Source organism: Benincasa hispida, chromosome 2 (assembly GCF_009727055.1).
Source record: "Benincasa hispida cultivar B227 chromosome 2, ASM972705v1, whole genome shotgun sequence".
Classification (NCBI taxonomy): domain Eukaryota; kingdom Viridiplantae; phylum Streptophyta; class Magnoliopsida; order Cucurbitales; family Cucurbitaceae; genus Benincasa; species Benincasa hispida.
This window is the reverse complement of record NC_052350.1, coordinates 29,234,038-29,260,814: the sequence shown is the minus strand read 5'-3', so window position 1 is coordinate 29,260,814 and position 26,777 is coordinate 29,234,038. Positions and strand designations below refer to the sequence as shown.

General features: G+C 35.4%; 1 protein-coding gene across 2 annotated transcripts; it reads left to right on the top strand.

Moving 5' to 3' along the window:
* Positions 1 to 18,361: 18,361 nt before the first annotated feature.
* Positions 18,362 to 20,444, top strand: LOC120072274 (peptidyl-prolyl cis-trans isomerase CYP19-3-like). Of its 2 annotated transcripts, XM_039024717.1 has the most exons (3): positions 18,362 to 18,488; positions 19,331 to 19,895; positions 20,020 to 20,444. In XM_039024717.1, the coding sequence occupies exon 2, from the start codon at positions 19,369 to 19,371 to the stop codon at positions 19,891 to 19,893; it is 525 nt and encodes a 174-aa protein (XP_038880645.1). In that variant the 5' UTR covers positions 18,362 to 18,488; positions 19,331 to 19,368; the 3' UTR covers positions 19,894 to 19,895; positions 20,020 to 20,444. The 2 variants fall into 2 exon arrangements, with proteins under 2 accessions (XP_038880645.1, XP_038880644.1); XM_039024716.1 differs by having other exon boundaries at positions 19,331 to 20,402.
* Positions 20,445 to 26,777: the final 6,333 nt, after the last annotated feature.

Genomic DNA, 26,777 nt, shown 5'->3' with positions numbered 1-26,777 from the left:
CAACCCTCAACTATGCAAATCTAAGGACAATCCCGGATAAATAGGAATTCATAGTTAGCTCAGGATTAAGATCGAGTTACCTAGGTCATCTAGGTGAAATATTCAGTCTTAAACAGTAAACAATGTTATAAAGTAAGAGTGACTTATTTCTTAGTCCTGATCAAACTCATTGCATAGGACGCCTCTACTTCTCATGTCATAACATGTAAAAATTAGGATTACATCGTATGTAGCACTTTACAACTCTTTGTAACAACTACAGAGTAGACCGCATCCAATGGTGTTACCAGAATAAGGTACCCAACCTCATTCATATACCATAGATCATTTTGATTATTTACTCAAACCCGATCCACTCTTATGTCTCCACATAAAGTTCAAGTACTCATACAACAGTCATGGGTCTTAGTTTATTGGATTTAGATTTTCAGACAATTGATGAGATCAATAACAAGTATATTGATAATAGAAAATGTTTATTATTTTACAAACTACGAGTTTTTAGGACATAAGACCCAACAATACTCCCACTTGGACTAAAACTTCAATGGATCAATAGATACAAATATATACAATGTTGAGTTTACATGGAGAGAATAAAAAGTACAAATACAATAAACTAGGGCATTACAATACCCATAAATTCTCCCACTTGCCCTAGTGATACAAGACTCGTAGACCTAGTCCTACTAGGGGACCCTTGAACACTTTAGCCTAGAGGGCCTTCGTAAATGGATCAGCTAAGTTGTCTTGGAAAGCAATCTGAGTGACAATGACGTCTCCTCTGTGGACAATCTCCCTGATGAAATGGTACTTCTGTTCGATGTGTTTTCTCCTTTTATGGCTTCGTGGTTCCTTTGAATTTGCAATTGCTCCACTGTTGTCACAATATAGAGTGACAGGTAGGTGCATATTAGGAACTACTTCCAGATCTGTCAAGAACTTTCTGAGCCATACTACTTATTTTTTTTGCTTTGCTTGCAGCTACATACTCAGCTTCCATTATGGAGTCCACAATACAACTCTGCTTGATGTTTCTCCACACAACTGCTTCTCCGTTAAGAGTGAATACTGACCCCAAAGTTGATTTCCTCGAATCAATATCGGTCTGAAAGTCAGAATCAGTGTATCTAGTAAGGATCAGATCCTTAGGACCATACATGAGCATATAATCTCTCGTTCTTCGAAGATACTTGAGAATGTTTTTAACAGCAGTCCAATGGTCATGACCAGGATTGGACTGAAATTTGCTAACAATTCCTACGGCATAGCATATATTGGGACGAGTACACAACATTGCATACATCAAACTCCCAACTGCAGATGCATATGGAATTCGATTCATCTCCTCAACTTCTTGAGGTATCTTAGGACTCTATTCCTTAGACAAGTGAATTCCATGCCTAAAAGGTAAAGATCCTTTCTTGGAATTTTGTATTTTATACTTAGACAACTTACAACACTAGAAAAGCCATAAGATTTCCAGGTGAATTCTTGTTGACGATTTTCTTGTAGACACAAGGTTCGTCAATATTTTGTTCAAAGCCAGAAGATTTTATCGCGGCGTCAAATTTCATATTCCAGGATCTAGAAGGTTATTTTAATCCATAAATGGATTGATTAAGCTTGCAAACCTTTTTCTCTTGACCCTGCTGTATAAACCCTTCTAGTTGAGACATATAGTTACTCTCTTCAAGATAACCATTCAAAAAAGTTGTCTTGATATCCATTTTCCATATTTCATAATCATAAAATGTGGCTATGGATAATAGTATTCTAATAGACTTTATTATGGCAACTGGAGAGAAGGTTTCTTCAAAATCTAACCCCACTCTTTGGGTAAACCCTTTTGCCACTAGTCTAGCTTTGTAGGTCTGTATCTTACCAGCTTGGTCTCATTTTCTCTTGTAGATCAATTTTCAACCGATGGGTTTTACCCATTCCGATTGATCTACAAGATCATATCCCAGACAGAATTGAAATACATAGATTCCATTTCAAGGTCCATGGCTTTAATCCATTGGTCTTTGTCCACATTGTTTATTGCTTGATTAAAAGACAATGGATCCTTTAAACCATCATCTGGTATGATGATTTGAGTTTCAGTTAAACCCATGTATCGGTCAGGCTATTGCACAACCCTCCCACTACGACGAGGCATTCTTAACTCTTGAGAAGGATGTGAAGTATCAGTTTCATCAACAACTCTTGTTGACGGACCTACTCTATCAACTCTTGTTGATACGTTTGTCGTTTCTCTGGACATTTCTTCTATTACTAGCTTACTGCGAGGTTGATGGTTCTTTATATAATCTTTTTCCAGGAAGGTTTCATTTTTCGATACAACACTTTATCTTCCTAAGGATCATAAAAGAGACCACCTTTAGTTTCTTTTGCATAGCCTACAAATAGGCATATTTTTTAACGGTGTTCCAACTTTTTAGGATTTTGCACCAACACATGTGCTGGACAACCCCAAGTGTTTCAGAAACATTTTTCGAGGGAACCATGTTCAAAATATATACCCAGTCCCAACTGCGTGTCCCCAAAAAGAATTTGGTAATTGAGCGTAACTCATCATGGAACGAACCATGTCCAACAAGGTTCTGTTTCTCCTTTCTGCTACACCGTTCTGCTGAGTTGTACAAGGGGTTGTGAGTTGAGACTGAATTCCATGTTCTATCAAATAGTTCTGGAATTCTATGTCTATATACTCACCACCTCGATCCGACCGAAGTGTTTTAATCTTTCTACCTAATTGGTTATCAACCTTAGCCTTATACTCTTTGAACTTTTCAAAAGTTTCAAACTTTTGGTGCATTAGGTAAATATGCCCATACCTTGAATAATCATCTATAAAACTGATGAAATATTCAAACCCTCCTCTTGCTCTAACATTTAGAGGCCCACAAAGGTCTGAGTGAATAAGCTCTAGGGTTTCTTTGACTCTAAGACCTTTTCCATAAAAAAAATCTTTTTGTCATTTTACCCTCAAGAAAGGACTCACATGGTGGTAATGAACTATCTTCCAACTTGTTTAAAAGACTGTTCTTAATCAATCTCTCAATCTTGTTGAGATTTATGTGACCCAGTCTTAAGTGCAAAAGATAGGCATTTGGAGAAATCTTCCTTTTCTTATGAGTCCCAACGGTTTTAGACATCTCTATGTTCAAAACAGCTTTAACCTCAGTTGGTTTTAACATGTACAAGTTATTTTCTAATTTTGTAGAGCAAATTTGTTTATTTTCTATTTTGATGAACACTTCACCATTTTCGAAATAAACTTTATAATTTTGTTCTAGAAAACAGGAGATAGATATTAGATTTCTTTTCATAGAAGGAATATAATATACTTCTTTCAAATAAATGTACTTATCTCTTATAAATAACTTCATATCTCCCATTACTTTGACTGAAACAATCCCCCCGGTCCCTACCTTAAAGATTATTTCACCTTCTGTCAACTGTCTCTAGGAACTTGTTTCCTGTGAGATAATACATACATGATTAGCAACACCTGAATCAATTATCCAAATTTTTTCGTTTTCCACTAAACATGCTTCGATAACAAGTAAATAATATTTATCTTGTTGTTCGAATTTAGCATTCTCATCTACATAATTCATAATTTCAGATGAGTTTGGAAACAGAGGACAATCCTCTGTTAAAAATCTTTTGGCATAATCAACCGCTAGTAATTTGTTTGTTGATTTGATTTTAATGTTATGTACATCGGAAGCGAGTATTACAGAATAATTTGACATGTTGTTAAAATTCAAACAAATTCTAATTAGAAAATTGTAACTAAATCCAAAGTCAAGTTTTAGCAAAAAGTAATAATGTACCCATAACAATTATTTATTTGCAACGATATTTTAGTGAGTCAGAATATGTGCTACCGAGGGACAGTCATATACTCCTTTGCTAAAACAAACAATTTTGACCAAACACTATCTTTGGAGCAACTCTTATTCCTATAGTCGTTTGGTTATTGTTTTCAGTCAATTGGTTATCGTTTTCAGTCAAGATCTTTACTAACAACTTAGTAATTCTTGTAAGTGTGACCCGCCATTTTCAGATCCTATAGAACGGTATGAATTAGCCTCCGAAATAGAAGACAACATCCAAAATGGAACTATAAGACACTATTCATTTTACTGAAGCCTATGTTGTTCCAAATCCTATGTTACAACCTTCCGAGGGGATAGCTGTTGTTAAACGACTAGCAAAGGGCCGCCTAAAACAAACCAGCAGACGCAAAATAGGAATCTCACGGTTCAGACTAATGGAGAAGACCGTAGGATATATTGACACATATCCTTCACCCACTTACTATGAACTACTTCCTTCGTTTACCTTGATATTAACTCATACAAAACACTTTCCGAATGGAGGCCACATCTAAGGTGATACGAAGCGTCATATGAATCTCATGGTGTAAACTATGTGGAGACATGACTCTTGAAATCTATATATCGTATAATAGACTTATGTTTGAACAACTTCCTCTTATTCACCGAAATCTAGATTTAAGCTAAAAAATACTTTCCGAATGGAGGTCACTTCCAGGGTGACACGAAGTACCGCTTAAATCTGGCTTGTGAACTCTTAGAGACATGAAAGCTAAAAATAATGTATCGTATATGTTATATCTCCCACTGAAGTTTTCTAATAACTCTATTATATAGAAGTTATTAAACTGCCACTGAAGTGTTCTATTTTGGGTAGATTTATACTTAGGTTGTTTTCGGCTAATAAAACAACCCTAAGTCAATGTGGTTTATCTAAGTATAACTCTTATAATTGGATTTTAACCTATGATGTCTAGGTGATAAACCAATTTATTACCTCACTCACGTATGCTTATAAAACCGATACCAACGCTTAATTATTCGGCCATAATCCCCAGGTAGGAGGTGTTCCGTAACCCGTCAATTTATGTACCCCCAGCCTTAGACAGGATTATATACCGATTGAGTTTTTAACCTTGGTTTTATAAGTTTTAACAATTAAAACAGGTGGTCAACCTACGTGAGCATGTAGTTGTTGTTTATGGATTTTAAATGTCTAACCCAATTTTATAATCAATTATAAAACTTTAGACATGCTAAACATCCACAACATACATGAGGCATTCAACATTTAATATAACATTTATATTAAATACGAGAAACCCTAACATGCATACTATATATTATAACAATTATAACATACATTCAATGCATGTAACATGCTTCTTATGGTGGGATTTCAAATCTAAATGGCGTACTATATGCACATACAAGATTTATTTAATTATAACATACATCAAATGCATAATAATTAAACACAAACTGATATGGTATTTAGTTTTGGTAAAAAACAAACAAATAAAACCTAATTATTACAAAACAGCTTCCTAACCACTCCAAAACGAACTCAAGTATCATGAACCAGACCTGAACCGTCTAAACCGAACCAGCCAAGAACCATTCGAAGCTTAATTGGACCAGACCATAAGAGAACCGGTCGAACTGGCAACCCTTGCACATGTTCAACATCTCGCTGAGTCTCATCATTTAGCAATGACGACCATCATCTTGCATTTTTCCTGATCATTTAGTAAATGCTTGATCGTTTAGCAAAGCTACACGATCGTGTATTATTTTCCTTCTATCACATAGTGTCATCATCTGGTGCCAAAGGAAGCTGCACGATCACTTAGTGTCTTACACTATCATGCAGGTCCATCGTTTAGCACGAAAAATTTACTACACAATCGCTTAGCTCCATCGTCTAACACATGAAGTTGATCGTTTAATGCCATCGCATAGCATTCAACGCATCACCCAGCTACCGCATAAAGATATACGATCGCGTAGTGCTATCGCATAGCAACTCAACGTATCGCTTAGCTACCGCATAGAGGTAAACGATCGCATAGTGCTATCGCTTAGCAACTCAACACATCGCTTAGCACCCGATCAAAGATAAACGATCGTAGTAAGCGATCGCTCAAGACTATCGTATAGCTCTTCATCGCATCGCTTAGTTCTATCGTATAGAACCAAACGATCGTTTAACACCATCATCTAGCGCTTCATGTCATCGTTTAGTATCTGCCGTAGCTAAATGATCACTTAGTTCCATCATATAGAATATCATCGCGTTGTTCAGCATCGTAGGTAAGCGATTGTTTAGTTCCATCGCATAGAAACTTCAACGCATCGCTTAGCCCTTCGTTTACACGATCACTTAGCTCCGCATCTAAACGATCGCTCAGCACTATCGTGTAACACTTCATCGCATTGTTTAGCGTGCATCGTTACTAAACGATCGCATAGTACCATTGTATAGTAAATTCAACGTATCGTTTAATTCCCATGTCAAAGCTAAACGATTGCTTAATGCTATCGTAGAGCAAATTGAACGCATTGTTTAGCTCTCGCACATACACGATCGTTTGGCATTCAACATCACAACGACCAGCACCAATTGCTATACGATCGTCTAGCTTTTCTTCACATCGTCTAACACATGAAGCTAAACGATCATTTAGCTACTGAAGCTCAACAATGATAAGAACAGAGGTTGATTTTCTGGAACTGCAACTCGGCCTCTTCGCTTGTTTCTTCGATTTACAACTTAATTTCAACTCTAATGACTCCAAATAAATTACAGACTCTTGGAACACATTAAAGCTCATCAAACAAGAGCTAATTACAAATTTAAATGAGAAATTAAAGAGAATTAAACAGCCAAAACTCAGAAAATCATATCAGTGCACCAGTTTCATATTTCTCATATAAAACACCCACTAAACCAAAATTAAACTGAATTGAATGCTTATTTGATGCTCTGTTACCAATTGTAAGATTGTATCAACAGCAGCGAAAGCACAAGGATCATCTAAGCATTCAAATTCACTAATTTTGGTAAAATATAAAGCATGCTTTTGCAGAAAAAAAAAAAAGAGTTTCAAGACATACCTCTTGTAGAACTTCTTCAAAGCTCCTTCACCAGCTACTATCTCAATTTTTTTAAGGTTCAAAGAGCTTGAGTCCTTCTCAATTTTTTTCTTATTTTGTTTAACTTCTCCTAATTCTCGATCTGCCTCCCCCATGCCCTAAATGCCCTTGCTCGCTTTGGATTACATTTTTTCCCCTCTAATTAAGGTAAAACATTCCTTTATAAATTTTTTGAAGTTTTAGTGTATGTTTTATTTATTTTCTTTTTTTGGGGTTGAATCAAATTTTTTTTAATATGTTCAAATTTTATTTACACATATAAAGTTTCTTTAAATGCATAACAATTAAAAAAAACTATATATAATAATGGTTTCGAACAAAATATGAATCAAGGGTTCTAATAAAGATCATTTTACTTCTCCTTTCATATGCATGATCATATGTGAGACCAATGAATGAAAGATATTCATATAACTTATATAAAAGATTTGTGTGATAAGATTGATAGAAAAAAGTTACGCAAATATTTCATAATATGAAATGTCATCAAAGACAATTGTGATGTATGAAAATAATCGTTTAATCAATTTATGAATTTTGGAATCCCTTAATTATAATTTATTTTTACCAAATTTTAAGTAAAGCCCCTTAACATAATTTCATCTCCTAATTACTCATGAATTTCTTTCATAAGGGTTTCAAAAGTCTTGGTCCTATTTTCAAATCATAGTAAGAAAGATCTTGTGGTGGTGAAGCGGGAGCACAAAAAGCGGGTAATTGACATTTTTAATCCTTTTCAGGCTTATTTTTGGAATTTTGGACCTTTTTTGAAAAGTTGTATTTTTGGACCCTCCAAGTTTCAAGATATGTGAAATTACATTTTTGCCCCTAAAATTCAAAAGTCCCTTTTTCTTCTATTCTTCACTCTTCTTCTACACAACCCAAACCCTCATCGACTTCTTCTCGTTTTCTCCATTTCCTTGGAAACTCCTTTGATTTCGTCTACAGTTTTTAAACATCAAATCTTTTTCAACCTCACACCGGATTTCTCATCTCAATATCAGGTTCGATTTTACCTTTTTTCACGCATTTTTTGTTGGTTTTTATTTAAGGGTGCTCTGAGATGCTATTTTTCTAGCTTAAAATCGATGTTTGGGTTAAAATCCATGTTTTCAATATTTGCATGTTTAACTTTTGTAGATTTTTCGATTATATGAGCGAGCATTTTTAGGGTTTCTGTGTGTATATGAGCTATCTTCTCTTGTATTCATATTTATGTGAAATTTCTTTAATTTGAGCATACTTTTGCATTGAAACTTCATTTTCGGCGTTTTCTAACTCATTTGGACCGAAAAAGTTAGATTTTTGGCATCAATCTGTTCTTCCTGAATACCTGGATTCACCATTTCGACTTGGTGATAAATAAAGCATCCACACTTTTTTTTTTAATCCTAACGCTCCAAAGCTACAAGAAAGATGAGACTACAACCGCTACTTGCCCAATAGTACAACGCTTACCTCCTTGACTTGACTTTCCTAGCTACCAAACCCCTCTTCAAACCCTTGCCAGAAGGATGAAAGGAAAAGGTTTCGTTCAGGAGAATGATATGTTAGTTTGGAATAAACTGGATATGCATCTGAGGGAAATACTGCTTTGAGAGAGGGGGGTATGGAAAGAATTTAGTGATTCACCTAACACTTCAAAACATTACGGTTGTGCTTCTTTAGAGGGAAGCAAGGGCGTCAAGCTAAGAACAAAATAATACCCATCCTCATTGACTTTTGGGAAAAAGACAGATTTCAACTGCCTTCGAAAAACAAGGCTCTTTTAACCCTCGAAAGGCGATTATCGGGAATAGCAGAACAAAGACTCTCTTTTTCATATGTTGTGAAAACCGGATTCTAATCTTCGGCCTCCAACTATCTTTCTTTCTTTAGCTAAGGACAACCCAAGCTAGAAGTTAGAATATAATTTCATAAAGTAATGGTCGAGATCGAGATCTTAAATATCTTCAAATCACTGTATCCTTGCTCGAGCTTCATACGAGGGTCACTAGGTATTGACCAGGTTGAGAAAATGGGGGAAATACGAATTGGCTTGTTATGGATCTGACCAGATATTGTGCGATGTATGTGGAAATTATGCATGTTCTTGCTCTGACTGGGTCTTGGCTGGTGCAGGAGATGGGTTAGGGTTAGGTACTAGGGATAAGTGAGAGTGGCCCAGTCTCGTCGTGCACGAGTAGGGGATTGGGTGCTAGGGGAAGGGTTCTTGATCAGGCGAAGGAAGGTAGAGGTAACCCGATCTTTCCCCGACCATGGGGAAATCAGGTATCTACAAATAGAAGGTTAGATTAGCCTAGTACCAGGGGAAGTAGGGGTACCCCAGTCTCACCCTAGACGGGTGGTTGATCAGGCTTAATGTTAAGAAGGCTATGGGTTTTTGGCCCAATCCATACCCTAGTTGGGTATATGCCTGGGCTGAATGATGGACTACTCTTAACTTTTTGGCCCAATCCATCCCTGGGCAAGTATTGGACTGGGTTTATTGAGCGGATGCTCTCGGTTTTTTTGTCAGGTCCATACCCTAGGCGGGTATATGATCGACCTTCACGTACCGCACCAAGTATTTCGGTATAAGGTGTCACGATCGCACCCTCGTAAGGGTCTTAAGATGAGTGTGCGACACTTGTTCTTGCCTTCGAAAAAGTCAGCCAGTCTAAATCTGAATAGCCATTGGCACATGGGCGTTTTTCACAACTTCCACTTCCGTTCTTGAGAAAAGGTTTTAGAAAATGAGTTTAGAGAAAAATATTTTCATAAATGTTTGAAAGCATGATGGAGCAATGAAGATTAGTCGTACAACTAGAAAGTAATAAAAAGGTCAACATTGCTTTATAACATACAACTCTCGGACGTGAAGATAGGACAACTAGTCATACCCCCACATAGTGCATTCTAAACTTAGACATCTCCCACCCTTGCATATGAAAATGGACAAGCGGTCATACACTAAGAAAAGTACATAGAAAGTAAACTAACTAGCAAAATGAAATACATAAGATGAAAGCATGGTAAAAAGAGGTGGAGGGGGACATGCGATCATATGCAATGCCTTGGACAAGCATGACTATAACATTCTCCCCTACTCAATTGGTTGACGTCCTCGTCAACCAACTTTACTTGAACTCAGCAAATCATTAAGCAATTGCCTTGAGGTCTTCTATGCGCTCCCAGCGAAATTTTCTGTCTTTGAGGCTTTTCCATCTCTCCAGAAACCCTTCCAAACCTGATTCTAGTCTTCTACTTCTATTGCTTCTTCCAGCAAATCTCTCATTAACTTCTCCCTTTTTCATTCTCTTCCTCATGGTAGGCGGACATGTCACAACACTACCTCGCTCATCAACATGGTTGGGGTGGTACGGTTTTAATCTACTTATGTGGATGACAGAATGAATCTCCATCCACGACAGTAATTGCACTTGATATGAGGCTTTCTCAACCTTTTCGATGACTTCCACTGGTCCTTTATAGTTGCTCATGAGGCAATGGTCTTTTAGGCCTTGCAATTGAAACTGTTTTAGGTGTAATCTTACTCAAACTTTGGGTTTCATTTTCCTCATCTTTGGAGGTAGGGACTTGTGTAAGTTGTCTGACTCGACAACGCGACACTTTTCAAAGACACACAAAATGTCTTGAGGGGATTTCCTTTCCATGGTTTCAATTAACTCGTGGGTAAGTCCCTCTTCAACTAGAGGGCCAAGATCATCTTTATCCCATTTGGCTGTTTAATCCCAGCATGCACAATGGTTGGTGTAGACCTTGTGATCAATAAGCATTTAGCGAGGGGTATCAGTATTACCTTGTGCTCGAGCAAGAATTCCATCCCCAACGCCATGTCAAAGTTGTCCATTTTAACGATCACGAAATTGGCAGGGCCACTTCAATCCCCTAACTTTACGACTATTCTATTTACCATTCCTGTAATAGGCAAAGCCGTAGATTTCATTGCTTTCGTTTCCCTACGCCTTCTTCCCAACAGAGATTCAACTGTCTGGCTTCTATTTTGTACATAAAATTATATGTGGCTCCAGAGGCAACCATGATACTTTTGTCTGATCTATGGTTGACCCAAGCATCTACATACATCAATATGCCTTTTTGGGTTTCCTTTGCTTCTCCCATATTCCTCTAGAGGGTAGCTAAGAATCTAAGGGCCCCAACTCATGGGGTTTCATCTTCCTCTACTTGTATATTCTCGTCCTCTGCCGGAACAACTTTTCCTTTTGAGTTTGAAGCTAATAGGCTTGAAAGGTGTTAAAGGCTGCTCGTTTCAGACACTTGTCTGCCTTGTCCTACCCCTTGCATATGTTACAATATGAGGGCAAAAAAAAGTTCTATTGATTTGGCCCTAGCCACGTATTTCAAGTCTTCTGTTGAAATGGTTTGACATTCTAACTAGTGTCGTTGTCTCCCCCATTATTTCTTGATGGGCTTAAATAGTTGATTCTACTCCCTCTAGTTAGAGATCTCGAGTGTTGCCTCATCTCTTGAGATTCGTTAGTTAAGTCAAACAATCGTTCAATCACTAAGTACATGGCTAGGAGATTTTGTACTCTCTATTCATATAGTTTTGTTTTTGCCTACAGTTTCAAAGCTTCACAAAACAGAAAACTTTGTCTTTTGGGGACATATGCCATATGTCTAACATCAACCCAAAAAAATTATTCCACATAGTTCCTAATAGTGCCAGTATGTTTCAATTTTTGTAGCTTACGTCTTGCCAAAATTTTAACATTTTGGGGGAAGAACTAAGAATGCAACTCCTATTTCAATCTTTCCCACGTGCCGATGGTACACCAACCCTCTTGGATGTCTAGGAAACGGGCCCTCCACCATAATTTTGCAGCCTCTGCTAGATGCATCGTCGCCAAAGTGATCTTTGACTCTTCAGTAGTTGTGTTCATAGCTCTGAATAATGCTCTATATCAAAGATAAAATTCTCTAGCACTTTCGTGCCACGAGCCCCACAAAAAAGGCTTAGGTTCGGGTACTTTTACCTTCTTGAATTGAACTACACCCCCAGCTAGGGTCTGGTTTCCCACCGCTCTCATGGTGAGGTTAACTCTTGCACTGATGTTCGTGATCTCTGCTTGGCTAACATCGAGAGTGGCTTGAAAGTCTTCGGATAACTCAGTCACCATCTAAATTATCGCTTTTTGCGAGCTGTCTAGTTCTTTGACACGCTCTTCCATAGGAGCAACAGATCCTAATGAGCCATCCCCACGCTCAAAATTACTAGTTCTTATAGCTTTTGCTTCTAAAGTCTCAACCCTTGTTAACAATTCCTTGACGGGCATCACGTCCAAGTAGTTAGCCACCGCGTCGATTTCATCGTCCTTGTAAGAGACTTCTTCTAATCGAATTTCTAGGAACCGAACCTGGTCAGGTACTTCTATTAGATAGAGCATTTTCTTTTCTATCTCGACAACCGGTCAACATGGGACGTGCCTAACTGGTTCGTAGCAGACATGATCACAACTTCTCAACTTCACAAGCCAACTTGGCTCTGATACCAACTATCACAATCACACCCTCATAAGGGTCTCAAGGTAATTGTGCAGCACTTGTTCTCGCCCTCGAACAAGTCAGCTAGTCCAAATTCAAATAGTTGATGGCACGATGGGCGTTTCTCACAACCTTCAACCCCCGTTCTTGAGAAAATGTTTTAGAAAACGAGTTTAAAGAAAAAGGTTTTCGCAAACGTTTGGAAGCATGATTGAGCAATAAAGATTAGTCGTACGGCTAGAAAGCAATAAAAGGGTCAACAACGCTTTATAGCATACAATTCTCGGATGTGAAGGTAGAACAAGTAGTCATACCCTCACATAGTGTATTATGAACAAAAACACATCTGCCACCTTTGCATATGGAAATGGGCAAGCGGTCATACATTAAGAAAAGTACATAGAAAGTAAACTAACTAGCAAAATGAAATACATAAGATGAAAGCATGGTAAAAAGAGGTGGAGGCGGACGCGACCATGGGCAACAAGCCCTAGACAAGTATGACCGTGACACCAGGCAACCCACATCTCAACTTACCCGTTAGACACCCAACTGTGGTTACACCAAGTCCTCAATACCTCTCTCAACACTAGATCCCCATTTTTTCACTCGACATGTACCTGGCTAGGGCATGACGAGGTTCCCTTTACCTCCCCCGGCCAGGCCAACATTCCTTCATCAACCCAGTTGGACTAGTGGAGACTCGACTTGATTAACATATACATGGTCAATCCTAGCCATAGATCAAAATGGCCTAGTTAAAATAGAAGGTTAGGTTGGTTAAAATTAATTGGTGTTTGAGATAGGTAAAAGTTAGTGGTTGAGGTAGGTTAATGTTGGGATTGATGCCCTAAACTCTCGTTAGGTTCTATAGTTTGTAAACACTTGTATTGAACAAATGCTTGTGATGTAATAATATGAGATATTTTCTTCACTATTGTCTATGAAACATGATATGTTTAATTGCTTTACCACAAACCAATAAACTAAGATCCCTAGTTGTCGTTGTAACTTAAGCATGTATGTAGAGACATACAGGTGAATCATGCCTTAAATGATAACCAAAATGGTTTGTAGTATATGTATATAGGAGGGAAACCTTATCCTGGTGACACAACAGATACGACCCACTTTATAGATAGTTACAAATATTGTGACGTGCTACATATGGTCAGATCCTAATCATTCATGTGAAGACATGCGAGTGGGGGTATCCTATACAAGGAGTTTGTATAACACTGGACCACGAAGTGTATAGTCTCCTTATATAACGCAGTTCATGACAAAGACTTCACTTCACTAGGATGACCATAGGTAACATTACCTTAATTCTGAGTGAGTTGGGAATTCTTTCCTTTGAGGGCGGTCCTTTGATTTGCATGGGTGCTAATGGTCAGATTGCCAACTCAAACCTACCACTTTTGAGGATTCGTCTGATTAGGGAACTGGGAACTCAGCTACACAAGATGGAATTCACTATTTCCCTGAAGTAGGGGTAAGTAGATAGATTGCTCCCTTAAGGGCTGATTCCGGGGCTTGAACGATGTGGCACCACACACCTTCTCATGGTCCAAGAGGTGTTCACTCATAGTAGAACTATGATGTATTGTTCATTGGAGAGATCAATGGTACTTAAAGAGTTAGATGTAACTACAGGGGCAAAATGGTAAATTGGCCCAGCTGTACTTACGAGCATCTGTGAAGAGTTATCGTACTATTGACTGGTTATATCCGATGGACACAGAAATATATCTGTAGTGAGAAGAGTGCAACTGTCGGTCTTTAATAGAGTGCCCGATAGTTGGAGCTTCAAGCTACAGGTCCATAAGGTTCCCTTGGTAGCTCAATGGATTCGAGTTGAGAATCATTTTTTGGGTTAGTTTGAAGCGTTCAAATTGACAAGAGGGAGTTTGATTCTATATGATATGATTAAACTAGTTAAATTATATATGATATAGTTGACATGATGTATGAGATACATTAATTAGAGAAAAACGATATAAATATGATTTATATCAAGTAAAGGAGAAAAGGACTATGATTCAAATGTTGCATATGATGTGATATTAAAACTATAGGTTATAAATATAATATGATAAGTTAGTTATTATATTTATTTATAAAATTATGAGATAATTGTTGGTGGTTTCTCCTTAAACGTACGTGAAAATGGGAGGTTTTATTCAATTTTCATAACTGAAGGATAAAATGAAAAATGTTTTCATTTTTGTAAGAATCGTAGTATCATTGCATTCGAGTACATAGCCTATCGTTTAGCTCACAAGAGACTACACGACAACTTCAAGTGTTTGTCTAAACGATCATGTAGATGCGCCATCATCTAAATGATCATGTAGCCTTTTCTTAAGCGATCACATGGCAAGCGAGCTTTACTAAAGGATCGTGTAAACGACCACACCTGATTACCTAAACGATTGTGTACCTTTACTAAACGATCAAGCACTAAAGTCTATACGATAGACTCTATCCTCTCCCACTTTCTTGGTCATTGAGTGCGATCGTTGTTTCCTCCTTCCCTCAATCAAATCCAACAGAGCCCACACCTCCTGGATTCTCACTCCGAGAATACCAAGGTCACTGAGTGGTGGTATCCAAAGAGGTTACTTGTTCGTGGAGAAAAGTGTTCGTGGAGAAGTTTGTTTATGACCAGACAATTGGGTTAGTGTTCTAAGTGACAGCGAGAGGTGCTAGTCTAAGACTCCATGAGAGCAAGAGAAAGTTAGAAGAAGCATTCTTCAAAGATATGTCTCTCGTTCCTTTGTATTTATTTTTGAAAGCATGCGTAATTTGTTAGAAAATGCATAACTAGTTTGTTTGTTTGTGAATGCTTGTAATTCTGTCATAATAAATTTGGAACGATCTTGTTTCTGCTCATAGGTTCTCTTTGATAAGAGTTCCTTCAGTTAAGATAACTAAAACTTAATTTAATTTAGTTCTTTATTGTGGGTAATTCCATGTAATATCTGTGGTGGGTAATTGCATGTAATAAGATGGGAAGGGTAGAATAGTAACAATAAGATGCATAATTCAGTCATAATTTGAATATTAGGTTACTGAATTAAGAAGAAACCAATATTATTGATGAATACAACGTATTTGGCGTTATACCACTGAAAACCTTTGAAATACCTCACAAAAAAATTTTCACAAAAAACATTAAAATCAAAAACTAATTACCAGTGCGGAAGTAGTTACATATTTGAAATATGATTCTGTATAAAAAAAAAAAAGAATCGAAAACAAGCCAACATAGCTAATTCGAAAAGATAACAAGAAATTATCAAGATTTTCAATACCTTTTTACATAATGGACGAATCACAACTTTGTAGAGTACAAGTTTTTTAAGATAAGCTTTGGGTCATGACTAGAATTTGATTAATTTATTAGTTATTGTGGTTAGTTGCATGTAATAAGTTGGAAAGGATAGAAAAATAATTAATCATACAAAATTTTCCTTGCTTACATCACTCTCATCATTATGTGGTAAAAAGAAACAAGTTTTTGAGAAAAGTGTTATTAAAAAAAATGTGGAAGGATGTCATTTTTGACAATTTTCCTGCAAAAAGCCCAAAGACTCCTTGGAACTTTCTCCATATTGCTAAAAAATTTATATGTTTAACCTTTATTTTATGTTTAATTATAAATAAATCAAGTCAATCATAATTTAGGTATACTTGGATTGACTAGAAAAAAAAAAGTCATCTTTATTTACTCTTTTAATAAAAATTGTTTAAATACAATTTCAAAGTGTTTCAAAAACTATCTTAAATAGTTGGCAAATACTTTAATTTTTTTTAAAATAATGACTTATTTTAAAAATTAAATACTTGAAAAGTTAAATCAAACATGTTTTTAATTTCTCAATTTGTTAGCTTTCCATGCAAAGTGAATCATTCATTCTTATTGGCATTCAAAGTGGTCATTGATTTTTATTTAAAATTAAATTTTGTGATGGTGAATATTATAATTTCAGAAATATAATATTGAAAGTTTTGCAAAATTTATTGTTTAGGTCATTTGACATTAGATTTATCGTTTTTTGTTAGATCAAATGTGAAGCCATAAGGGTTAAGGTTATTTGTTTTTATGTTTTTTTTAGTCATTTAGTCAAAAAAAAAAAATGACAAACTATATTTTTCTCTTCACGTTTAGAATTGATGTCTAATTGGTGTTTTCAAAATAATATTTGAATTCTTGAGGTTTGTAAAATAGTCTTAAATGATCTCTATCTTAAATTGACTATTTGTTGACTAACAAAAAAGTGGCGTGACATTGTTGAAGCGATAATTTTAAATGACTTGAAAATGTATAATCAAAGAGAAATTATTTTAAATGACAAAACTGTTAAAAATATTTACAAATAATAGCAAAATATCACCGTCTATTTGTGATAGATAGCGATAGACTACTGTTTGTGTCCTCATTTTTCTATGCTTGAAAATCGCCCTTATATATATATATAGATATTATGTAGCATTTTTTCCTTTTCTCTCCCTCTTCTCTCTCCTCTCTCTTCTAATTATCTCTCCTTTTGAAACACCAAAATTTTCTTCATACCCAAAATTCTTTTCCCTCTCAAAATATCTTTATCTTTGCCAGTAGCCATGGAGAATTCTTATTTGACATAAAACTTGGATGAAATTAATTTCAACCATGGTTTGGAGAAATTTTGGAACATCTCCCAAACTTTAAAAGTTTGGATGACATAGAATTTGGAGATCTACATCCAAACTTCATTATTTGTGGTACATCCAATTTTAATCTCAAATTTGTCTGGGTAAAATTTGGAATATGTCTAAATTTTGATTTGAGACGAATTTGAAGATATATCCATATAATGTAATTTGATTTTTGAGATAAAACCTAAATTTGAATAATTAAGATTTATTGATAATAATAGAAAATAACTTTAAACTAAGTTGATTATCTAGTTTGTTCAGATTAATTTTGTGTCAGATTTTTAACTGACGTAGATGAAGTAGTGAAAACTGAATAACAATTATGTATATGAAAATTTAATGTGATGAAATTAATTTTTTTAGGGAATGCAATTGAAAGATCATAGCAAAGAAATTGTTCAGTTCAATTTTTTCGGTACAAGAAACATGAAGATTGAATCTCTAACCTCGAACTAATATTTAAATTGCGATGATAATAGAAATTCATCCCAAATCTCAAATAATGATAACTAAACAAACTGTAATCCAAATTTACAATTTTTATTTGGGAAAAACACATTTTTGGTCTTAGGTTTTGGGTCTAGTTTCTATTTAGTCTTTAGATTTCAAAAATCTACACATTTAGTTTTTGAGTTTGGTTTTAATTTAGTCCCTAAATTTGAAATGTTCAATTTTACCCTTGTTTCAATTTGTTCCCTATATTTCAAGATTTGCATTTTTAAACTCGATTATTCACTAGATATTCATTTCTGTTTTTAGTATTAATTTATGTTAAGAAATTAAAAACCATTAAAAGAATTATAATTATTTAAGTTTTACAATTTTTTTTATCACTTTTAAAATTAAATTCAAAATTTCACTCGATAATTATTTCTAATTAATTAACAGAAATTATTGTCAATGATTGAAAGTGAATATTTAATGAAAGATTGAGGTTAAAAAATGTAAAATCTTAAAACTTAGAGACCAAATTGAAACAAAACTAACCAAATGTATCACATTTGAAAACGTAAATACCAAATAGAAACTACATCCAAAATCTAAGAACCAAAAAAATATTTTATCCTTTTTATTTTCGTTGGGGCAATAAAAAGAATTCGTAATAACCTTTGGGAACTTCTTACAAATATCAGAAGCATAAGGATGGGATTGCAAATTTCATTACTTTCTAAAACCCCAAAACCCTAATCCTACTTCTCTTTATAAGCAACAGAGAGCTCTGGCATTCCCATCGCATTCTTCAGACCGATCCTTCCTTCATCTTCGTCAGAGGTAAATTCTCTCTTCATCATTGCTTTCTTCTCTATTCAAGCTTTTATTCTGCCCTAGAATTTGTGACTCTCCGTTCTGCAAATGCACATATCGAAGGCTTTCAGGTTCATTGCATAAATGCCTGCTGAGCTCAAAACTTGTGCGATATTATTTCCTCGTCTTTTGCTCTCTTAGCACTTCCTTTGGAGTTTATAGACCGATTTCGTGTCCGGCCTCTACGGGATTTGGGAGTGACGACGAACATCTTCTGATCCGTTTTTCACTTTTCATTGATTGGGGGTTTTTCTGTTTTCCTATTCTTTGCTAGGGTTAGAGTTGTATTGAGATTCTAGAAATTGTTTTTTTTTTAGTTTTCCTGTTTTTTTGTCCTATTTATGCTTGTCAGTGTGATTCTGATTGCTTGCGTTTCTTGAGAGTTTCATAAACTGTATATTGATTTAGCTTGTGGTTTATTTTCTACCTGACTCCTGAGTAATTAGCAAGTGTAGAGCTTATGTAAGTGTTATGTCTTGTTGACATGAATAATGAGAATTTGGATTTTTGAAATTAAGAAATGCATAATCGAAAATTATATGGAGGTAATTTGCAAAGTGATGACAAACGATAGGGTTGTTTTCTGGTAAATGATTTGTTAAAAGACAGTGTTCCAAATAAATCAGGTCTGAAGAATCTGCTGAAAATTGTCTTTGAGACACTTTTTCAAGTAAATAATGTCCAATGTTCTTGAGTATGATTTATTTGAATTATTATCTTTTGAAGAATCCCTAGATGTGAAAATAATCACGTTTTACTTTCTATTGGCTGATGTTAATGGTGGAGAAACTAAAGCTTTTATTTGACAGAGCTCAATTTGAAGTTTGGTTGTTACCAGAAGAGAACAATGTCCAACCCAAAAGTCTTCTTTGACATTTTGATTGGAAGGATGAAAGCAGGCCGGATTGTCATGGAGTTATTTGCAGACACAACTCCAAAAACTGTGGAGAATTTCCGAGCCCTCTGCACTGGAGAGAAAGGGATCGGAAGATCTGGGAAACCACTGCACTATAAAGGCTCAACATTTCACCGTATAATCCCGAATTTCATGTGCCAAGGAGGAGATTTCACAAAGGGTAATGGAACAGGAGGAGAATCAATCTATGGCTTGAAATTTGCAGATGAAAACTTCAAGATGAAACACACAGGACCGGGTATCCTATCAATGGCGAATGCTGGACCAGACACGAATGGTTCTCAGTTCTTCATTTGCACTGAGAAGACTCCATGGCTGAATGGGAAGCATGTTGTGTTTGGGAAAGTTGTGGATGGTTATAGTGTGGTAGAGGAGATGGAAAAGGTGGGTTCAGATAGTGGGAGGACTTCACAGACAGTTGTGATAGAAGATTGTGGCCAGATCTCTGAGAGTTGAAGGTAGAAATTTTCACTTTCCATTCTTGAAAAATAATGCTTCTCTTGCCTGGCTCCCCTAAATTGAACTCTCATGGCTAAAAAAATTATCTTGTTTCCGTAAGAAATGAGTTCTATGCTAAACCAGGTGTAAATCACTCCATAAGTACAAGGCCAACAGGCAGTTGCTTTATGAGGTTGGGGGATGTTTACAAGCAATATGGTTTGGAAGAAAAGGCATAGAAGCTATAAGCCTACTAGAATGATGATCCTACATTCAATGATTTGAACTTTGTATGTAGTGTATGTTCCACAAAATGGATCATTTTGTTTTCAACATTTGAAAATGAGATGATTTTTAAGAACATGGTATTATTATCCGACCTTGTTGGATGATTAAGAAACAATTTTGTGGATAGGAGTCTTATATAATTTAGTAAAAATAAATGTAATGGGTGGGACTTAAACTTGGGTCTAGAGGAGGTTGAAAGACAGATTTATTCTTGAACTTATTAGTGATTTTGATACTAAGCTAGTTTTTATATATACGAACATGAGGGCAAAATTATTTTATGGCCCTAATCCATTAAATGACGAAAAACCCAATAATGATGGTAATTTTCACTGATGTTCTATCATATTAATTTGCTTAAACGAACTTTTGATTTTGTAGATTTTAATAAAAAAATGTTAAACAATGTTAGAAAAACATTAATTACTAAATTGCAAATGTCCTAAATGTCTTCAATTGCAGAAGAATTAGAGGTTATTGACACCTAGATTCTAATGGTTAAAATGCACCTTAATTAAACAACATAAAACAGTTAATTAAAATGAATAATGTCCATCCACCCTAAAAACAAAGAAATCAAACGTTATTTAGAAGCTTGAGGAGAAAAAACTAGAATTTGCAATCATCCGTCTAGGTTTATCCTACTGATTTTAAAGATCCTAAATCCTAAAATTTTCTCTAAGGGATAATGTCCAATGTTCAATGATAAAGGATAAATGGCCAATGTTTAATGTTTGTTGGGGTAAGTGGTGAAATGATGGGGAATAGAAAATTATGAAGTCTAAGAAGTTGTGAACTTTTGAGGTGTGTAAGAAGTTAATAAGATATAAATTTAAATTTAATGTTTTTAATAGTGGGATCCTCCAACATAGGTCAAACAAGGAGTGAAGTTTAATACTCCACTTTCAAACTCTTATTTTCCTACTCCTTGGACCAAACAGATTCAAAATTGGTTACATTGACCATCATGAACTTGTGTGTTGTGGGCATAATTGGTGCAAGAACGAAGCAAAACAAAACACCAATCATTCTGTATGGTGTTTCTAGAATATGATAGGTGATTGAGTAGAGTAGGAAACATATACAACTAAAATATGGCTATTAAAGGATTAGTTTAACCATATTCGAATTGTAGATTTGACTTGATCCAAGCAAAGGACAACAGAAAGAAAAAAAAAACAATATAAGAAAAAGGAAAGGAGTGAAACAACCATGATTGTGAGGGAAACATTAGGAGGGACTAAAACAAAGATTAAGGTAACAACGATGTCTCGTTTTTTTAGATAATGGAAGGATGTCATCACATATAATGATTAATTGAATATAAAGTTTATTGTGGGTATCTGCATATAAATGTAAGTTCTACAGAACTATAACACAACACATTATGTAGATACTTTAATTTGAGAGTTGTATGGTCTTAATTGTTTAATTATACTTTAATTGAACCGTAACGTAAACAGATTACTCTCATCGAATTTAAGAAATATATTGACTTCTTATAAGTTCAAGTTTCTTATAAATCCAAGTCCAATTGAATGTTATATTCATTCACACTATAATAGAATATATTATTATAATAGTCGTTTTTATTTATTTTAAGGCGATTTGAATTTAATGACAAGATCTAAGAGAAACGAACCCCTTCTACTTAACCTAGAGGCAAAGCAGTGGTTATAGATTGAATAAAGGAAACCTTTAGTAAGCAACTGTGGGAAACTGTATTTTTGTGTGTATTTCTGTGTTTCTTGATAAATACATAGGCAATACCTTAATAAATATACATAGGGGAAGATAAAAATAGGGAAAAAGAATCCTAACTAAGTAACCAAAAATCCTTGAGATACAAATATATGACAAAAATATATTAACATCCTCTCTCAAACTCAAGTTGGGAGGGTCGAGACCAACTTGAGTGAAACGCGCAGGAGAGAGAGCTTTCGTGAAGATGTTTGTTGGTTGCTCAATAGTGGATATGGACTGTAGACTAAGAGTGGAGCTTTGAAGATGGTGTCAGACAAAATGACAGTCATTCTCAATATGCTTAGTTCATTCATGAAAAACATCATTATGAGCTTTGAATAACACTATGATTGTCACAATGAAGAATAGTGGCAAAGTGTTGAGGAGCTCCCATATCTGCAAGGAGCCAACGCCATAATAACTCTAAAGTGGCATCAGCAAGTGCACGATATTAAGATTCTGTGTTGAAACGGGAAACAATAATTAACTTCTTACTATGCCAGGAGAGGAGAGAATCCCTTGAATAAAAAAAATATTAACAGCAACTATTAGAAAGGTTTAGGCAAACACTTTTTTTGGACACTTCCTTGACTTTACCATTACAAATCAATTTTCCTAAGTGTTGATGCTCTTAATCCAAAGACAATGCAAGCCTAAGTCTTCCTCCCAATTAAACTTCCTAATAGGGAGTTTGCTTTAATCACAGGCCTAAGTTGTGGACCACTGCCAAACATAGACAATAATTAAATTAAGGGGGTCATATAAGAGACCTATAATTTGAGAGAGAGAACTATTATTAGAAGGTACATTACTGTGAGTTTCAAGATTAGCAAAGTTGGGCCTAAGATGAGACACCTGAAAATGACATAGTTATACTTCTTAAAGAGTTTTCTTCTATCAAAGCAAGATTCAGTCAATGGTGAGTTTGACCACATGTTGATGGTGGATGATGAGGAAGGACATGTGGAGGAAGGTTTTTGAATCACCAAAGGTAATGTTAAATTCTCATTTAATTGCAGAACAATTTCAATAATAAAAAGAATCAAGAGATGATCATATAGAACCAATGGCTGCTGAGCCAACAAATGGATGAGTTGATGACCAAAGTCAACATGATGATGAAGCACATGAAAACAATGGAACCAGATCAATATAATGCAAAAGCCAGTGAGGTTTTTATGGTAAGTACATATTATAGTGTAGTTAGGGATGACAACATTTTCCACATGGTCGGTCCCGACACAATTGGGGTGAAAAATGTCACATCCCAAATTTTTGTGTAATTTAAATTCAATTATTTTGTAATATTTGAGAATTATTTTGGATTTTTATGAAGGTTAAATTGAATTATTGTGAAAGGATAATTCAATTTAATATTTGCTCATAAAAAATTTTCGAATTTAAATTTGATTAAAGAAAATTATAGGATTTATGTCAAGTTATTTCAATTTTAATTTAATTCGAAAAGATGAATTAAAATTAGGAGATTTGGAGAAAATAATTAGAATTAAATAGATTGATTTAAAATAATTGATTTGGAATTATTCTTCCAAAAGGATTTGGAATTTAAAATCCAAAAAGGATTTTGGATATTTGGAATTTGGAGAAGGGAAAGGAAAGAGATTTGAGTTGTTATAAATAAGTGATTGAGTTAAAGGTTTTAGTTATAAGTTATTTGAGAAAAAGAAAAACATAAAGAGAAGAGAAATTAGAATAAGAAAATAATAATATTCTCTCTCTCCCTCGTTCAATGCGCATCAGACCATTGTTGTTCCTCTTCTTCACGCGTGAAAAACCAGATTAGAAGCCCTAGCCACCAGCTTCTGCACTGAACTCCAGCCGTCGATCACTCTCAACTACAGCCACCTGCATGCGTGAACAAACCCAACAAGCTGATGCTGCTGGATCTCTTCAGCCTAGACCGTTTGCCACCTGCTCCCTTCACCCGTCGCATAGTTGTCATCGACGTCAAACCTCTGTCGCGCTTTCTTCAGTCTCCAGCATGCACAACGATACTGTAGGGGTTGATACCCTAAATCTGTAGGGTTATTAGTTTGTAAACCTTGTATGAACAAACTTATATGTGATTAATAATATTTGATATTTTATTCACTTCGTTTATGAAATATATGACATTTTAGTTGCATTAACCAAAAACCAATAAACTAACATCCAAGGTTATCGTTGTAACTTAAACATGTATGTGGAGGCATACAGGTGGATCATGTTTAAGTGATAACCTAAATGGTTTGTAATATATGGATTAGGCTGAATACCTTATCTTGGTGACACTACTAAAATGACCTACTTTGTAGGTGTTACAAATGTTGTAAAGTGCTACAAATGATCTGATTCTAATCATTCATGTATTAGACATGCGAGTGGGGATATTCTATACAAAGGAGTTCGTATAAGACCGGACCACGAAATGCTTAATCTCATTAGATAACGTCATTCATAATAGAGACTTTCATTTCACTAGGATGACCATAGGTAACATGACCTTAATTCTGAGTGAGTTGTGAACTCCTGCCTATAAAGGCGGTTCTTTTGATTTGTATGGGTGAGAGTGGTCAGATTGTCGACTCAACAAAACCTACCATTTTGGGGATTCGTCTGATTAGGGAGCTAGGAACTCAGCTACACAAGATGGAATTCACTCCTTCCCTGAAGCAGGGGTAAGTAGATAAATTACTCCCTTAAAGGCTGATTCCAGGTCTTTAACAGAGTGGCGCCACACCCTCTCCTGGCTCGAGAGAGGTTTAGTCATAGTGGGACTATGATCTATTGTTCATTAGAGGGATTAGTGATACTTAAGAAGTTAGATGTAACTACAGGGATAAAATGGTAATTTGGTCTAGATGTACTTACGAGCAATTTGTGAAGGGTCATTGTACTGTTGATTGGTTATATCCAATGGACACAGAAACATATCTGTAGTGCGAAGAGTGTAGTTGTCGGTTTTTAATGGAGTCCCCGACAATTAACGAACGGTGGATAATGTAATTAAAAAGTTTAATTAATTATTCACGTACCGTTGAAGCTTCAAGCTACAGGTCCATAAGGTCCCCTTGGTAGCTCAAAAGGATTTAGTTGAGAATCAGTTTTTGGGTTAATTTGAATTGTTCAAATTAATAAGAGAGAATTTAATTATATGTGATTCAATTATATATGATATAATTGACATAATGTATTTGATACATTATAATTTAATTGGAGGAATAAATATTTGAATGTGATTCAAATATATTTTCTATAAATAAGATTCATAGTTGTTAGATTTAATATAATTATGATTTATATTAAATACCATAAAATGGAGAAAAAGAACTTAGTTTATATTGTATATGATGCAATATTAAAACTATAGATTATAAATATAATATAATAAATTGGTTATCATATTTATTTATATTATTAATTATTTGATAATTAATCCATTTTTCTCTCTAACCACCTTAGTGGGAAATTAATTGGTTTTTTTTATGGTAAATAAAATAAGATTCTATTATTCAATATCAGAGACACACGATTTGTGGAGATTCCATACAATACATTGAGAGAGTCTATACGATAGTCTTATTGACTAAACGATTGAAGTAATTCTCTATGCGCTAGAGTGTGTTCTTCCTTCAATCGTCTTCCTCCTCCAAACTCCTAAACTCCCTCTTAACCAAATTAGCCAGAGTCCACCACTCTTGGATTCTCACCCCGAGAATACCAAAGTCACCCAGTGGTAGTATCCTTCACTTTTGGTTCGAGTGTTCTGGTTGTTGTTTGTTCGAGGAGAGTTAGTTATTATTCGAAGAGTTCAAGTTAGTTCGAGGGATTTACGTGAAGAAGAGTTCTTCAAATGTATAATCATTTGAACTCCTTTTCTAGTTTCAAAAGCATCCTATAATTTTATTAAAGATGCATAATCTGTATGTTTTACTGTAAACGTTTGTTTTCAATCGTAATGGAATTTGGATGATCCACTTCCGCTCATAGGTTCTCTGAAAAACGAGTTCATTCAATTGGTATCAGAGCCAGGTTGTGTTTTGATTCCAAATTCCATTTGTTGTATTGAAATTGTTTATAGTTTGGTGGGTTTTATCTTCTGCATTGCGTTTAATTGTTAAATGTATGTGGATGGTTTGTTGATGGATAATTTTGGGGTAGTAATCTCTATTTTGGCTTTTTGTTTACATTATAGAAGTTAATTTGTAAGAGCTCCTGCATTTTTGGGCATAAATCTTGCAACCAAGTATGTATTCGTTTTATTTTTTGAGTCGTTCATAAAGCTTCAGACGTGAAGGTTGCAATGCGTTTCAATGGAGAAGACGAAACGGTGGTTGCATCGTGTAGCTTAAGCTAAACGATCGTTTAGATTTGGCTATACGTTCGTGTAGAATTTTCTATACGATCATGTAGCATCTGCTAAATGATCGCATAGCTAATGTTACACGATCGTGTAGAGTTGTCTACTCGATCGTGTTGCATTGGCTACATGATCGCGTAGGCGCTCGAGGGGTAAAGGATCACACAGTATTTGATACTCGATGCAAGGCATGCGTGCTAAACAATCATGTAGACTATCATGCTCATCGCATAGTCAATAGCTACACGATCACATAGTGTACGATACTCGACACACGCTACTAGTTCGTGTAGACTATCATGCTCATTACATACTCTTTAGCTACACGATCGCATGGTATGCACTACTCGAAGTACGCTGCACGATCGTGTGGACTTTCATGCTCATCGCATAGTCCAAAGCTACACGATCATTTATATTCAATGCTTGTTGCTCGATGATCAGAAGATTTTCTATATGATCAAGCTGCAAGGCTTCAAGGCGAAAAGTTCAAGACCTGGTTCACTTGTTC

Bases quoted from the DNA above. Each gene is read 5' to 3' on its own strand.
- LOC120072274 (XM_039024717.1), top strand. From the start codon at position 19,369: ATGTCCAACCCAAAAGTCTTCTTTGACATTTTGATTGGAAGGATGAAA.